This window comes from Misgurnus anguillicaudatus, chromosome 14 (genome assembly GCF_027580225.2).
Source record: "Misgurnus anguillicaudatus chromosome 14, ASM2758022v2, whole genome shotgun sequence".
Taxonomy (NCBI): Eukaryota; Metazoa; Chordata; class Actinopteri; order Cypriniformes; family Cobitidae; genus Misgurnus; species Misgurnus anguillicaudatus.
Genome location: NC_073350.2, coordinates 16497527 through 16515030, shown reverse-complemented (window position 1 = coordinate 16515030; position 17504 = coordinate 16497527). Strand labels below are relative to the sequence as shown.

Genomic DNA, 17504 nt, shown 5'->3' with positions numbered 1-17504 from the left:
AGAGACTTCATAGAACAAGAAAGACATCAGCCCGTTTTTAGGACAGTGAAAACAGCGCTATACAGATAAGTAAATTGTTTGAAAAATACAGTGTTTTGTTACACATGAAACATGAACACATGTAAACACAATCAAAGCTTCAGAAACACAGAAAGAATGGCAGGACCTTTAAATCAAGATGAATTTTGTTGATGAGCAAAATGACCTAAAAAAATAAAATAAAAAAATCTGCCAATGGTGTAAGAATTTTTTTCTTTAATTTTTCTTGAATTAAATGTTTAAGAAAAAAGTAAACTTATTTCAAGATTTTTTTTTATTGTCACATTTTTTAATCAAATTCACTTAAATTAGATTTTTCCACCTATAAACTAAACTTATTTTCTTAGGTCATTTTGCTCATCAAGAAAATGCATTTTGATTTAAGAATTTTTAGATATTTGTACTGAAAACAAGACAAAAATGCTTAGTAAGAAAGTCGTTTTATTCATTGGCAACCATACACAAAATAGCTTGACAATACAGTAATGGTTTTGTACTATTTCAGCTACAAAAAGGCCAAATTGTCCCAGGAATTGTGGGAATGAGTTGCCATGTGTGTAAGTAGGAGTGCTTGGCATCAGCTGGTATTTCAAAGCTTTCTGCACCCATCCGGCAAACGAACAACTGTGATAAAAGGTTTAGCTTATTTAAATATGCTCACGCTCTGGTAATACAAGTTTGCTCGGTCAAATGCAACATGGCTTTTATGATAAAAAGAAAACAATATATTGTAGTTTGGCATCTTTTAAAAATGCAGTACACAGTGTTGTTATTAATGTAGAGGGACATTCAACTACAGCCTAATGCTGCGTTTACACCAACCGCGTTTCAGGCGCTTAAACAGTTTGAATGCATTCACCCGTGTAGAGCGAAGGAGACGCGTAGAAAAAGCAAGCATTTGACGTGCGTCAGAGGCAAACTCTGCTTCTTGTGGGAGGGGCAAGTGCTATGTGGTTGTCTGTTTGCAGGATGACTGATGTTGATTGTGCATTTATCGAGAGAGTTACCAGTTTGTATTTGGTAACCTTACTATGGGGGAAAATAAACGGCACGGGTCGATAAGCGTCACGTGACTCAAAAGTGAAATGTGTATTACAAATTACCAAGTTGCCCGTTGTCCTCACTGGCACACTTCCAAGCGAGGTCCTTTTTATTCCTGTCTCTATAGAAATAAGAACTTTGGTTGTATAGACCAGTTCAAATGATGTAAACAACACTGGTCCAGAAACACAGTTTGTGACAGTTATTTTTTTTATTTCACATATATTATTATCTTTAAGATGTTTATTTAACTTCAGTTAATTCAGGTTTATATGTTCTGTTAGTTTATTTTATCCCAATGTTTATCTAGTGTTAAAAAACGGAAACAGGAAGTGCTTCTGGACCAGTATTGTTTACATCTTTTGAAATGGTCTATAGCTCCGGGTGACTGTTTACGGACAATATCAAGCGTTCCTTCATGTTGAATGAGTGACTCCGGGCGGGGCTGCCGCCATTGCAGCAAGCTGGCTCCTGATTGGTTAACGTGGCACGAAATTCCACCAAAGTTCAAAATTTTCAACTCAGGCGTCAGCCGGCAATTTGCGTAGAACACAAAATGCACAAAAAGCATAATTCGCGCGTACCGCACCAGGCGCTCAATTCGCGCAAACTAGACGTGTGAATGAGGCGGAAACGTGTCTTCCGCGCAGCGCCAAATGCCTCATCCGCGCCGCAAGACCCCCAGATGTGCGTCAACGCGTCTTCACATTGACTTAACATTGAAATCACTCGTGCTTCACGCCTCTACCGCGGCTGGTGTAAACGCAGCATTAGATGCACTTTGTTTCTATCTACAGCAAATCGGTTTGATAAAGCAAATCAGTTCACTTAAGAAAAAGACAACCTCCTAAATTTCAGAAAGAAATCTTAGTGGTGACTCAAACTGTGCTCAAATTCGCAAAGATATCAAAGTTTGCAATCAGAGATTTCAATACTTGAGCTTATGTGATCCACGTGTATTTCATAGCTCTACATTGTCAACCAATCATTTATTCAGTACCTCCTTAACTTTACAGTAGCAGGGACAGTCTATACTCAAATGTAAACCAATGGTGCATCTGTCGGCTTTACAGTCCTTCACAGACAATTATAAATCATGATGGAGCCATGCACGAAAACCCCCTTTGTGTAAAGTGCTAATGGGACACGGCTTTGCTGTCTGCGGCCTTGAGATCTGGTATGCTAGCTGCGAACGACGGCACCAGAAAGACTGTGCACTCCCATTGCACTCTGTGAAGGTCAGACAGTGGGCCTTCACCAAATACAGGTCTAAAGGTCAGGGCAAAAAATTCAGACACCCTGTTGTTACACCAGGAAGATGACTGCTTAACTCTACTCTCAAATGTCTGTTTTTATGATAAAACAGACAGCATTGGTTCATTTTGATGGTAATTTTATAAAACCAAAAGGAAAAAGCCAAAGTCACGGCCCAGGGGAATGTTGTAATAGTCAAGCAATCCTCAAAGACTCAACAAAGTTTAATCAACAAACAAGACGAGACTTAAAAGTGAAATGACGGATAAGGCTTTGGTGTCTTGAGGCTAGAAAATCAATTTCTGTCAATGTTTTCTAAACTTCTTTCTTTATTCGTAGTCTGTCACCAGCACACACATACACAAACAAATAACCAAACACAACCATATCATAAAATGAATGAGCAATATAGGGATCTGAAGAAAACTTAACTAACAACAAATCCCATATAAAGAATGAGCTATCCTTTGATCCCAACCAAATCTTTTACACGTTTAACTGAAAATCTAACAGGTTTGTGCCTACCTTCAGGTGTCTTTGTTCTCTTGGGTCTACCTGCTCAATGATTTTATTCCCAGCAGTGATTGTTACTGTCAGTGGCAGTTTAAAGTCTTCTGGAGATGATCTAGTGGTTAAGCCTGTCTGTAAAGAGCACCATTAGCTTCAGAGACGTGCTAACTCTGAGCATAAGCTTGTCTGCTCAAAATGTTTCACATAGCTGCTGGTGAAACAAGAGTGGTGGACACAATAGACTCACTTGCTTTGTCATGCTTAAAATTAGTCAACAAGTATCTGTATGACAATATACACAAACACACACACATACACATACACACAACTCCTGGCAGAGTTAGCCAGGCATTAAGTAATACTCTGGAAAGTGAGGAGATCTGTTAAGTATACTCTTAAAACATAAGGGTATAAATAGCACCAGATTTGGGTTCTTTGGCTTGTAACAATAGAAAACCCCTTTTTTGGGGAGAAAACCATTGTTTCAGATTCTCAAAAACAGAAGAAAATGATTTTGATGGAGCTGACACTAACTGCATTCATGCAATTCCCCAAATATCACATTATGAAAATATTAAGAAAGATTTAGGTATGAACAGGACCAAGTTAGTATCAGTATTTGTCACACATTACAAACAATATTATTACAATATTAAAAAGAATGCATATAACCACAATTTTTAACATGTTTGTTTTAACAAATGTTGAACATTTTTCTTCAACATGGTTACTTTTTCTCTTTTGAACATGCATATGTTTAAAACATCCTAAATAAACAACTTATTCCTTCTTGCATTTTACACAAATGGTGCTGGTTTTGGTGTCATGTTTTTTGTGGGGCATTACTTGCATCTTTTCCTATCACCTGTATTCACATCTGGATTTTCTGTGGGTCTGAATTAATCTGTTTTATTTAGTATTTCATGTACATTGAAAATAGAAATGATAGTTCACTTTTACTTTTCTGTGTCTGAGGAAGTCTTTCTTAGTACTAAAAATAGTGAGAAAAGCTTACTTTTCCCTTTCCAGTGTAGTAAAACACCAACATATATGCAATAAATGTATTTAATTTGTGTCTATACAGTTGCCTTGGAACAAAAAAATGGGGGTCAAATTTAATTGAATTTGCGTATACTTTAACATGTATCTTAACTTTGCATGCATGTTCAAGGCCAAAAAAACAAAACTGGGAAAAAAGTTTCATCCTTTTTTTTAAATATCAAATTTTGAACAAAAAGCTGAAATAATTGCATTTTTGTAAAGGAATTTTGTTAGAGATCAGATTCAGAATGAAGATCAAAACATACACAGAGTTTAAAATTGATCAGTTTTTTTATAAATTGGTAATCTAGTGGATAATAGCGGAATTACAGATTACCATAAAAACTCGTCAGGAAAGCGTCATTGGCAGAGAAATGTTTTCTCTTAAAGGCAGGGTATCTGATTTAAAGAACAAGTTCAGTATTTTACACTTAAAGCCCCGTTTTCAGATGGTGAAATAGAACGGTTTTGACTCAAATTTGGACATATGATGCTGGCCCGAGAATTTTCGGGGTGTTTGTTTTATCACCTCCCACCTCTACAATGGCAGCATAGGTGCACTGGAACAATCCTTCCTAAAATGCATTAAACTTTCGTTTACAAAGACGTAAATCTCACCGAGTGGTCAGGGGTGTTCACTGATATGCTCACACATAAATCGCTGCAAAAGATGCAAAAGATCATATGTCCAAATTTCAGGCAAAACCATTCTATTTCATCATAAACAATCTGAAAACAGGGCTTTAAGTGTAAAATACCGAACTTGTCCTTTAATCCAGAAACATTTTTAGTTATGCTTGTTAAAAGTCTCCTCACATCCTGATAGCCATCACTATGTTAAGTTGTCTAAATTCATTTTTATATATGTCATTTGTGAAAGGCTAAGGACCAAAAAATGTTCAACAAATCATTGAATTTGGACCGAACGCAATAATTGGACGCATGCCCTCTTCTGTAAAGGTGTTTTGCATATTTCACTGCGCAACCTGTTCACGCAGACACCATACGTCATCAGCGCGTTTACGTGCGCTCACCTCCTGTCTGTAAACAGGGGAGAAAGGCAAACTTTCCTGCTGAATTGACAACATGCACAGGAGCCACAAAACGAAAGAAATTTCCATCACACTGTAAAAAAATCCGTAGAAATTACAATGTTATTGAAGAGTTTAATCAAAGTTAAATAAATTTTAAATATTAACAAGTCTTTATCTTTACAGAATAAAACCATACAATAACAGCCTCATGCAAAGCATTCTGGGAACCAGAAATCATCATCAACCTTTTTCAGTTTTTTTGCTTCAGATTTTGTTTCCCAGAATGCTTTGCTTGATGCTGCCATTTTAGTTTTACTCTGTAAAGACAAAGACCTGTAAATGTTTAATGTTCATCTAACCTTGAACAAAATGTTGCCAGTAAAAAACAAAAATCCAAATCCACGGCAAACTACCGGCAACCCAGCTGCAATTTCTACGGATTTTTTTTACAGTGCAGGATTAGCAAACAGCAAAAACTCAAATTAACATCGGTAACTTTACGTTACTGCTTTACCACAAATTGGGACTAGCTGCTGGAGGCAAAGGGTCTGAAGGGTTGTTGCAGTGTTTCTTTTGGCAAGATAAGTATGCAATATGATTGTATTTAGTTGGATTCAGATATTCTATTTTGTGTTCTTTAAGAATTAGCGTAATTAGCGATATTAGCGATATTTCAAAATTACAAGCAAACTACTACGTCAACACAACCGAAAACATGCTGTAACTAATTCCAATTAAAAACAGACTAGATAACTCGTGAATGGCGGGGAAAGAGTTAAGAATCAAAAAGGGTCAAATTGACTTGGAACATAATACAAGGGTTAATGTAATACTCCGCTGTCTCTTTTCTCATGTCAGATTTGAATTTGTTACAAATTAACTAATAAATATTTCAAGTCAATATTTTGTGTCCAATTGTTCACTAATGTGACAATTAGCTGTGTAATAAATGGGATAATATACATCCAGCACGTTGTTATTGTAAAAGAAACCTTGACAGGGTATTTAGTAAGTGCAAATGTCTACAAAATGATCAGTCATTAAAAATTATAAAATTAATTGTTAAAATGTATTTAAAAAACGTATTATAATCTGTTTTTACTCTTGTTATACAAGTACACAAAACCTATATTCTGTATACATTTTATAAAGGAAAAATGGATACAGAAACTACAGATGAATTCAAATTCAAAGTTTAATATGAAGTTAATGTTTATGTTTTTTTATATTTTGCAGAATATTTAATCTGGATTCGGCTCTCTTCTAGGTAAAATTACCATTTTATTCAGACAGACACACAGGGGACAAAGCTTCTTTAAATTACTCTGCCATCTAGTGCTGTAGCTCTTGAGTTGCACATAAGTCTGTTCAGCCTCTAGCTTTCAAATGTTTATGGATTTCAAACACTTAAGATAAGCATTCAAAATCAAATAGTAAGCATGTGTTTACAAAAGATTATCAAAACAATATTGGTGCACAATATTGGTTGTTTTGAGACAGACTATGGTGACAGGAAGCCTAAACTTCATTCAAATCGTAAATATTTAATATCTCCTTTTGTATGAATATTGTATTTTCTGTGGATCGGTGCCTTACAGCACTACTTTACTTATCATTAAAACTAATGAACATCTCCCAAATATCCTCTGATTGGACCAAGAAATCATTTCTCTCAAAACATCACAATCAAAACAAGATAAGAAAACCCGATAGACGGGTAGACAAAAGGAAAAACTGAATAATGAGGGAAAAGCCTTACCCCTGTTCTCTTACAGGCTCTTTCATGTATCTTTCTGGCGGCAATACTGTTATACTGTGACAGAGCACTTTTGTGTTGGTCCCAGGAGGAAAGAATTGAAGGAAGTATGTAGCACTTCCTACATTACTGACAGAAGCACAGAGGGAGCACTAGGGAACTTAAAGGAAAATAAGACTTCTAAATAATATCTACAATAATGAAATTTTGGCTTTAAATTGGCTATGAAGTTTAGACATGAGGTGTGTTTTTGTGATGTGTTTTCACTTCTATATAAATCCATGTGAACTGTACATGATTTCAATTATTTTCCAATCTTAATAAAACACTCAGAATAACAGCAAAAACTTTAAATTGATATATAACCAAAAATGAAAATAGAGTCAAAGGCATGTGCCGGTTACCGGTTTCAAGGTATACTGAGGGTTTAAACAGTCAAGGTTTCGAAACCACTAATTGTTCTGTGATACCGTCTCCAAGGTATGAGCGGTGTTTATATAAAATTCATTAAATCATTAAGTCAGGTGATTGATTTGATGTTTACATTTAATATAGCCTACATTACGAAAATATTATATATATTTTTGAAAGCATATTATAATTTAAAGGCTTTATTTTTACCTGGCATTTGAAAATAACACATTGTAGTGTTGCAATGGCAACACAGCAACACCGTGGAACCGTGGTATTTTTGTGAAAGGTTCATACTGCCAGAATCTTATACCGGTCCATGCCTGTATCGCGATAAAGTGCCTTTTGCTGTCCTCACCAGAATCACTCAGTCATCATGAATTTATAATCCAAAATAATGAAATTGTGAGGTTTTATTATAAATGGCCAAACATTTACACACATGCAAGTATAATGATAAGTCTCTCTTGCAAATTATGGGTTTTTCTCATTTTATTCCATTTTCATTGATCGGATCGGATGTATGCGATTTTGGCATGTCCCAGACACTCCTCAGCTAACTTTAGTGAGTATAAAAAATAAATAAATGACATAAAATTCCAAAACTTGAAAAAAAATCTTATTGTCCTCAACAAGATATTTGATTAAACAAGTCATTTTCATAATTTTTATTCAAGTTTCATAATAATATTAAGCATTTTGCACGTGTACCTGAAATTGCTGTCCACCATGTCATTTTGAGGTAAACGTCCCTTTAAGAAACCAACTGCTGTAGTCATCCATCCCATCCCCCATTTGGTCTTTCTTCAGTGGAGGTTAAAACATATAATGCACACACAGTAAGTATCTACAATTATTTTTCTTATTTTCATCATTGTTGCGTGTTGTCAAGCTTAAAATGTTCACCCTGTCATTTTAAAATATGAATTAACATAAAACTTAGCAGAAAATCTAAGTTAAATATGTATTTTAAACAGTGACAGACGGCTTCAACCGTAAACCACTTAACTAGCTAACTACAGCTACATCATGTGGTCATTAAATGCTAACTTTAGCTAAAAATGTCCACCCTGTCATAAAAATTTACATTGAGGGGGAGAATTTTGCAGTCTCAAAGGCACTTTATAGTGATATTGACACAAAATCTGACTGGCCGTTTCTCAATCCGAAGGCTGCAGCCTGCGGAGGTCGCTGAATACGTCATCAAGCATGGTTTATTTAAGGTAACTGAGCTTTACATAAGCAATTCATAAGCATATTACAACAATTTACTATTAACTAAGAATAACAGTCAACTTTATAATTGCTAATATTCTGAAATAAGTCAGTCTTGATAACGTATGCAGCCTGGATATGCGACCTCAGGAGGCTTCAGTCTTCGGATTGAGAAACGGCCCTTCTGTGCCTAGTATCATTCTAGTGCGCCATCGGACATGCGCGGTAAAACAACGGTTAGAAATGTACACAATTTAGCCAAACTGTCGAAGAAACCCAAATCCAAAGGAAACTAAAACGAGTGGATGATTTAACTTGTTATAATTAAGAACTGAAAGGATCCTGTAAACACAGGTAAGTAGATAAATTGGTATAAATTGCTCAGGGTCAGTAGATGGCAGTGGTTGACAAGATCGACGCACAGATCGATCCTGCAAGAGAGAGATGTGTGTCACAGGATAAGTCTTTCCCATGCATTTAAGAACCCATCAAATTATCTACTACAACAAATTGAAACATTTTGCCAAATTAAAAGTTTTGAGAAAATACAAAGAAATGTGTGAGTTGTGGAAAGGGCGTAATTACGGTAACTACCAGCAAGGGGCATCATAACCCCTTTATGAAGTGCACCTGTACACCAGTACTGCATTAAATCTGTAAAATTATAAACAGTGTACTTTTCATATGAATTACATTATCTCTTTATTCCTTTTAAATGAAACGTTGCTTGTTTAAAGTTGTGTCTTTTGTAGAGTTCAGCTTTGTTTAGAAATCTCTCAGCATGTCTTTTCTCTGATGTCTTCACAGTTTCAGACCCCTAGATATCCACCTTCCCTTATATAGGCTTTACATACACATCCAGGCACTAGGTGGCTCTGTTTCCACAAAAACATGCTGAAGTTCATGTTTACATTCCCCCGTCTCTCTATCCTTTCATCTCCCTTGACTGATCCACACTTGGCATTGGTTTTCCGATTTGAGAAAAAAAGCCACAAATTTAACATTGATATATTGAGTTGTTACATTTCAAGGAAGCCAAGCTTTTTAACATAGACAGTACAAATCTGTGATTGTGCAATCAGGATGGATAATAACAAAAATAAACATTGCAGAAGAAACTTTAGCCATGCCAACGTTACACTAATGTAGTCACGTTTAATTTTCCCTCAAACTATTGGGAATCGGCTGAATCAGGAATAGTCTGGTCAGCGTTGGGCTTTGATGAACAAAAAACTTCTGTAGCTGGTAGTGTGTGCTATATGAGTCGGCTACAGTCAGTCTTTTTCTATGTGGCTGACTCAATCAGACTCGGTGGTCTGCCCTGCTGTACCAGAAGGGGGTAACCCTACTAACCTGCTACTTATATTACACATTCACTTAGAATAAATTACGCTGTAGCTGCTGTGGCGTACCCAAGAGGAAAAAGCGATAAATCTCAGGGGTGTGTTGTTTAATTGGTGCAGTCTACGAATTTCTGGTGAAGCGCTGAAATCGTACCCAGTACAGATAATGGAGCTCTATGGGGGTCTTTAATCGAAGAGATTAATCAATCGCTCCAGATTGAAAGAACCAGCGAGTGCTGTAGTAAGAGATTGAGTAAGGGGGGTTGGGGTGAGGGAAGATAGGATCAATCCATTTAGTCCTGTCTTTACTCATCCTGAAGTCATGCAGCTGAGAGCCGAGAGTTGCTATCTACAAATCTCACAAGACTTCCTATCACATCGGGTGGTTAAAAATAACCATGTGATTTAACGCCTACAATTACACATGCAAAGCATTACAGCACAGCGTGAGCGCTGTCCATATGAGCCAATATAGATATGATAAGAGATTACAGTACAAGCTGGGTCGTCTGAAGTATACACCTTATACCAGGGTGACCGATTATTTTAGCTTTAGATATAATGCTGTTATGAGCTGAATGCAGGTCTGCGCAGGCAGAAAGACATTTTCTGAAGAAAACAAACACCATGTCAGGCATCATTGGTTGTAGCTGTGTGGTTGCTAGGCTGTTCTGGGTGGTTGGCAGGGTGTTGCTATGGTGTTACAAGTCATAGAGCCATCTGACTGATCTCTGTGATGTTCTAGTACACAATATGACTCAGGGGCCTCATTTATAAAGCGTGCAAATTTGATTGTTAAGTGTGCGTATGCAAAAATCCACGGCAAAGTCCATATTACAAGCACTTTTGCTTGTCTGATTGCTGCAAGTTTTTGGAAATATAATTCAATTCAATTTTATTTATATAGCGCTTTTCACAATATTAATTGTTTCAAGGCAGCTTTACATTAATAGATGTAGGAAAAACATAGAAAAGCGAGCGTAGTAATAATGTAACGTATACAGTAAAGTAGTAAGTTAAGCCAAAGGTGGCGGACTCTCCAGGGGATGAAAAAAAACCCTAGGAGAAAAACCCTCCTGGCTAGTCCAGGGGGAAAACTCCTAGGAGGAGAAAAACCCTTGAGAGAGATACATATATATTGATATATATGTATAAATACTATTGGGGAATGTGAACGGGTATGTGAAATATAAGCATTCTTGCTGCTCGAAAAGGGTTTAAACATTAACAAGCGCTATTTTATATGTTAGTAACATTAATTATGCATCGTTTAAAGGCAGAGATCTGAAACTGCTCCGGTGTTCACAAGTTCAAGATCATTTGTGAGATTTTACATATGAAAGAAAGGGGTACGCGCGTACGTTCGGTTTATGAATTACACCTACGCATTTTTGATAAATGATCGTAAGATCAAATGTAGGATGGTTTCTACGCATTTTATAAATGAGGCCCAAGGTCCATCACTTCATGGGTGTCACCTTGTATCCATAATTGCCTACTTTTATTAGTAGGCGAAGATCAGTATGCATAAAGAATATTATGTCTGAACAAATGGATTGCATCATAGATATGTATAAAGGCTAGATGTCTCGCCCGCGCTGCTGGCCAATTGAGTGGAATGTCCGCATTTGGCGGCCATCTTACCACAGGCAGCTCGCTCACTGGTAGCATTGAGTTTACATGAAACATGTAAAAGCATCCAGAATTATAGCCACGTTAATAATGTTTGTAAAAAAACAAACCGTTTGAAAATTGGTAGAAAATTGAGCAACTTATGGTCATTTAAAAGTAACTGCACCATTAAAACTCAATGCTATGAGTGAGCGAGCTGCCTGTGGTAAGAAGGCCGCCAGGTGATGCCGTTCGAGAGGATGTAACACATCTAGCCTTTATACATATTTATGGATTGCATGACCATGGAAACATTGAGGATGTAGTGCATACTACATACCTACAAATACTATACCAGACATCGCACCTCGCCCAGACATTCCGGGTATCTCCTGCTCCCTAAAGCCTGTCAATGACGTAAAAATATCCCGGAAATAATTACATGAAACATGTTAAAGAGGTCAGGTTCAAATTGTTTTTACAGCATCTCAGTCTGAAAAGATTGACATAGCGATTGACAAGACGAAGCAAGAAAGTGACCGGGAGAGTTTTCTGATTGGTTGGACAAATTATTATAGTTTTTTTTTGAGCTACCTGCCTGAAATGATTTTTTGCACAGTGGGACGTCTGAAGTATGCTATACAGAATGTACTATTTTAATGGTCGATAGGAAGGTGCTTCAGCTAATTCAGGGTGCACTGTATGTTACAATATTTGATTTTGGACAGTTTAAATAATTTGCACACCTATCCCCAACAATCTGCAAGATTTGAGTTTTTCTTCTTTTGCACAACCAACAAAATAGTTTCATGACGAAGTTCCTAAGGTTATTTTTATTTCTGTCTTAAGTGTACTGTAATTATGAGCTATGCTTGCCTTAGCAAACATCACTTATATCTAAACCCTACAGAGTAATTCAAGTGGGTGATCTAAATACTGAAGGAGAAAACGTATTAAAAAACAAGCAGATTATTATATACGTAAAACTCAGATTAAAAGTTGTTTGCTAAATGTGCGGATAGCATCTTTGATAATGGCAAATGCAATGCATGACTAAATAAATATGTTATTTATTTAATAATAGAGAACATAGTCCTTAGTTATTGAGAGGGGGCTTTATAACATTGAGAATGATGCTTTATGCATACAATAATTTTGTACAGTGGCAGTGAATATGAATGTATGAAGCTGTGATTCTCATATCGTGTATTGCTGCTGTCTTCTTTGTTCAGTCCTGTTGGCATGGCAACTAAGTCAAGCCCTCGCTGTTGTCAGAGCAAACCTATTGGGGCCGTGTTGAAGTGTGCATGTGTTTGTGTAGTATTCTGCAGTAATGAATACAGTGCAGTTAGGCATTGTCAAAGAGATGAAGTTTTTGCAGCTATGTGCTTTACTACTAACCGTATATCTTAGGCTATATACTGTAACAGATTCAAGGCGAACTATGGAAAGGAGGTTAAGCCCTTAAGGACATCCAGGAAATGTCCCTATCTATAAATCTTATCGAAAGAAGGAAACAACGTTTACAGTCAGTCAAATAAAAATGTTATCTTTCTCTACTACACAGTTGTCTGAATCAGTGCCACGTGTTTTGCATGTGGACAGAATTACAGTTAATATGTAAGTATGCAAACGTGCCGTTTTGATTTTAAAATAATGATGTGCATTTGGTATATCTAAGAGTTATCTAAAGTGCAACCAGAAAACAACCAAAAGTGCATTTGTAACTACACTATGCACGTGTCCATGCATTTAAACTAAATGCACTTGGAAGTTAAAATAAGGTTTAAAATTGCGACATGCAAATTACATCCAGCGCTCATTTTTTGAACGCATTACGATTTGCATAAATCCTTTAGTGAATCTAGACAGACAGCACATGCATACAAACGTAGCGCTATCACCGAACGCTGTATACTCCCGTATCTGTATTAATATACATGTTATATAATTGTCCCATTATATAACCACTTGCCTATTTGTTATCATAAAAGCAAGATTGGAGAGTGACTCTGCAACCAGATTTTAAATTGTTATGGCGTCAACACAGCTGTTTACTGGCTGCTCTTCAGGGGCCGTTTTCAATTAAACTCTAATCTGTTTGTTCTTCGTACGAAACGGCCAGTACTGTTATAACCATCCACTTATTCATGACTGCATGCAGATTTCATGTCACGAAAATAACTCCAGTCATTAATACTACATCTTTATTTCCCTGTTCCAGTAAAAGCCTGTGTCATTCTCAATTACTGTGCACGATCCGGGGTGGGGGTCTCTCGTATGTGTATGCTAACCGTATGTGAGGCCGGAAAAAAGACAGGCGGCACCCTCATCTCATAATGAAATAACAGGCGATCCACGTTGGCTCTTCCCAGAAGCCATGTGACCTGTTGCCATGGGAATGGTGCAGAGGCCCATGCACTTCAGCTGTCAGCGTGCTGTTGCAATCTTGGCTGGAGAAGCAAAACAGAGTCCTGTGTTTGCTGTCAATGTCTCACCTTTGTCTTCACAAACCTGCGGGTACATTTACGCAAATTTTCACATTTGCATTGATAGTACTTAAATGGCTCAGGCACGTTTGGTTGATCGGTTGATGTATGAATGAAGCGGCCCGGCTTGTTTTTGTCATCTATTAGTCTGCACCGGCTTTCCTCTGTTATTAATCTGAGAGCTACTCACAGCTCTCTTCCAGCTAAAAGCACATTCCTAGTGCATTGCATAATTTTCAGACTGCGAGTGTGATGTGACCTATTTCTACTGATGTAACACACACACACACACACACACACACAGGTCCAAACGGCAACAACCAGCGATACTTATATACGTATATGATCTGCTCAGTGGTTATCAGCTCACTGGAGGGAACTATTATGAGTAAATAACTTAAAGGCACATCATGTAAGCTTTTTGCTGCAGAATTTACTTTAGGGTGACCATACATCTCCTTTTTTCTGGACAACTATGGTCCGATTCACGATTTTACCTTTCCTTTGGCGTGTAAGTGTGTATTAGTACATGTTAATGATATGCAAAAGGTACAAACCCCAAAGTAAACGATGACGCGATTTATCGTCTCTAACGTAAATCTCTTTTCTTGGACTACAACAAACACACAGATTGTAGGCAACAGTTTACTTATCATAATTCCTCCCGCTTTGACTCACAGCCTGTAAATTAACTCCTGTCAGCATTGCATTGTGAGCGAATCTTTCAAACATGGTAAGGACCGTCACATTTCCTGCTGACGTCAGAGACAACCAAAATGTCAATAGACAACCTTAGCATGCATTTATAAAAACTAAAATTATTAACTTATTAAAATTAATAATAAATACTAATTTTTGTATCTCAAAATTGTAAAATGTCAGGAGGGGAAACTGTCTGTACAAATTAGAAATTTAAGGCAACTGTTGAAAATGGTGTTTAAATGATTATACATTCAAAATAAGATACTTATATGTTCATTTAAACAAATTTCACGAATATCAGTAGTTGTTACAAAACATGTAAAACAAGAATTTTTTATCAAACATGTTTTAATTGTATTTGCGTATTTGAAAAGTATATTTATGATTCTGATTTCATTCCAGATGTCAGGTGGTGCAACCAGAAAATCTAACAGTGCAACTGCTGTGAGTCCCCATAAGAAATTAAAATCATTAAGTTATAAATTTAACTAATAATTTTAGTTTTATTAAATGCACGATAGGATATAATTGTTATTATACTTTTTTTTTTAATTGTTTTCAAAATGTTAGTTTTCAAAATGTTAGTTGTTGGTGAATGTTGAAGTTGTTTTACACTTTCAAACTATTTTCTATAAATGACCCTATAAAACAACAACAAAAGTCAGTATGACACAAGGGGCTCATTAAAACTTAGACAATGATTGGTTGTAGACAATGACACGTAAAGAGAAATGTGTGATACAGTCACGTAAAAATGCAGAAAAACATGACAGTCTCACGGAAAAGAATCAAAAATTTACGCGACTATGGGTACATAATTTCATAATACTGGGTTGCACTGTCACTGCCTGCCTAATGTTTTTTTTTGTGGATATTTTATAATTGTTTCAAGCAAGACGATACAATAATTATGATGGCATGTTTGTAACTAATCAGTATAAACATGCTGCATGCAATGAATAAAGGGGTGTTTATTTTAAAGATGAATCAAAGGTAACCGGTTTAATAATGTGCGTTTTGATTTGTTTTCGATGAGATCCGTTTTATATGATTGTGAATTTCACAGTGCCATGCTTTTTGTTTCACAATAGATTGCAGGTGTGTAAACATCCAATGAATTATTAATTTCTCAACATGAGCATACTGAAATGAGATGCAGCTTTGACTCTGTCCCCCGGTGCTGCATGCGTCTGCCTGAAAGACCTTGGAGTATTTACCTTTAGTAATGCATTATATTTCAATTCACGTACAGCATGTTCTGTTGGGTGAAGCTTTATTGTGGTGGATTATCAGTGAATCCAGTCACACTGTCTCACGGGAGTGTTAAAAATTTGTTTTTAACGTGTATAAATTGCTTAGTAACCATTTGTGTGTTACGGCAATTCATAAATGGTTTCTCTCTCCCTCTCTCACTCTCTCTCTCTTTTAAGATTGTCTTATTACTTTGGGGAGTGGTTTCCCAGACAGGGTTTAGATTAAGCTAGGACTAGGCCTTAGTTATAATAGAAAGCCCTTTCCGAGAAGCCATCTCTGGATGTTTAATGTAATTAAAGGGGGAAGTCTAATGGTGCTTATTAACACAGTTAAAGAGTTGGATTCCTCATGCTAAACATGGGCTAAGCTTCAAAGAACCATTTGGTCGTATGACCGAGTATTTCTGTGCTGAATGTAGTTCGTCTGGGTTTGTACAAGTTTCAGGAAGTTTTTTTCGACTAATGAATCTGTTGTGTAAGCAGTGCAGCAAGTACAGTGGAAGTCCTTATATGGTCACTTCAACTGGAAAAACTTGTGCAGCTACCTATAGAACCAGGCATTATGGGATCAATGGATAAAGTTTGTTTATATGTGGTAGAAGTGGAGTTGTGCAAGTATGTTTGTTTAAGGCTGGATTTCATTGAAATGGTTCGGTCCCAGTGATAATACAACTGGGTCATGAGTTGCAGGCACTAAGTAAAACTGCATCAAATATCTGTGTTTTGTTGGCAATCGTTGCATAAGTGCATATAATGTAAACGGTACGAATGTAGTGAATCATAAGTTATGCAGTGATAGTGCGATAATGTTTTTTGTGTGTTGGGTGCTTGTGACTAGGGCTGTCACTTTTTATTCGATATTCGAATATGCATTCGAACATGACGTGACATATCCGTATTCGAACTATAAATAAACCATCCGGTTTTTAAAATGCCATTTTTAGCGCATTTTTTTACAGTAACACCTCATAATAGAAAGGAGGCTGAGAGGGAGACCGACGACAACTGTGCGCAGAGGGAATCAAATTGGACCAGCATGAAGCTAATGTGCATGTCAAGATAGAATTATAGTTTGTATATAAAATTACATTTTTGTTTATAGTGTTAAATATTATAGCAGAATAAAAAGCTTGTGTTAATACGTTCACATTATGAAATTAGCATGGATGAAGATACTTTCATCATTTTTACAACGCAATGTAAACTTATTATTAAACAACAACAGCATTTGTCTTGTAAATGGATTTTAAATGATCATGTGCTGACTGTCGCGCGTCACATAGACGACAGAGTCAAGTGAAATCTGCTAAAGCGGTAAGTTTAATTTCATCTCAAATATCAAATGGTTTGCGCTCTCTATCATTAAAAACGGTCAAGCAAACAGCACGCGCAGTAATGCACTTGTCTATGACGGCTCACAAACGCGTGAGATAGTCTATATGTGTGCTTGTTGTCAATGAGATTTCTTCTCACAAACATGCTCAAGCGCGGGAGGTGTGTGCTTGTCAATGAAGGGCATTATATCCGCGGAATTCAGCGGAGTTTTCCGCCGAAGTCTGCGGGCGCGGATTTCGTTTGGGCTTGGCTATATGCCTTACTCCTGCTGCTGTTTAAGTTGTCACCTGTTCTGAGCCGTTGTTATTTATAAGTTGATAACCTGCTGTTTCAAGCATTAAGTAAAAAAAGTAATGCAGACAGCCATGTTTATGACTGTCACTGTTAATAACTTCTCCATTACGGTTTTTTTTTTTTTGATGCGCGGGGGGCACCTAGATATTCGAATAAATTCGGATACATTGCATGAT

The 17504-nt window shown here is 36.7% G+C and overlaps 1 protein-coding gene and 1 long non-coding RNA gene across 13 annotated transcripts in view; one reads left to right on the top strand and one right to left on the bottom strand.

Annotated features, from left to right (window-relative positions):
• s100p (S100 calcium binding protein P) overlaps window positions 1-6835 on the bottom strand; it is a 31956-nt gene extending 25121 nt beyond the window's left edge. For 3 of the 4 annotated variants that reach the window (XM_055184745.2, XM_073875959.1, XM_055184746.2), the window contains exon 1: window positions 6679-6835. In XM_055184745.2, coding sequence (XP_055040720.2) covers window positions 6679-6704 — 26 coding nt within the window. In that variant the 5' untranslated portion in view covers window positions 6705-6835. Of the gene's footprint in view, window positions 1-2859; window positions 2977-6678 lie in introns of all 4 variants that reach the window. The other variant, XM_055184747.2, reaches the window with a different exon arrangement.
• Window positions 6836-7839: 1004 nt separating this feature from the next.
• LOC129427520 (uncharacterized) overlaps window positions 7840-17504 on the top strand; it is a 93184-nt gene continuing 83519 nt past the window's right edge. For 2 of the 9 annotated variants that reach the window (XR_012373193.1, XR_012373189.1), the window contains exon 1: window positions 8493-8655. This is a non-coding gene — a long non-coding RNA (uncharacterized lncRNA). Of the gene's footprint in view, window positions 7926-8489; window positions 8656-17504 lie in introns of those variants that run through there. The other 7 variants (XR_012373186.1, XR_012373190.1, XR_012373192.1 and 4 more) reach the window with 7 other exon arrangements.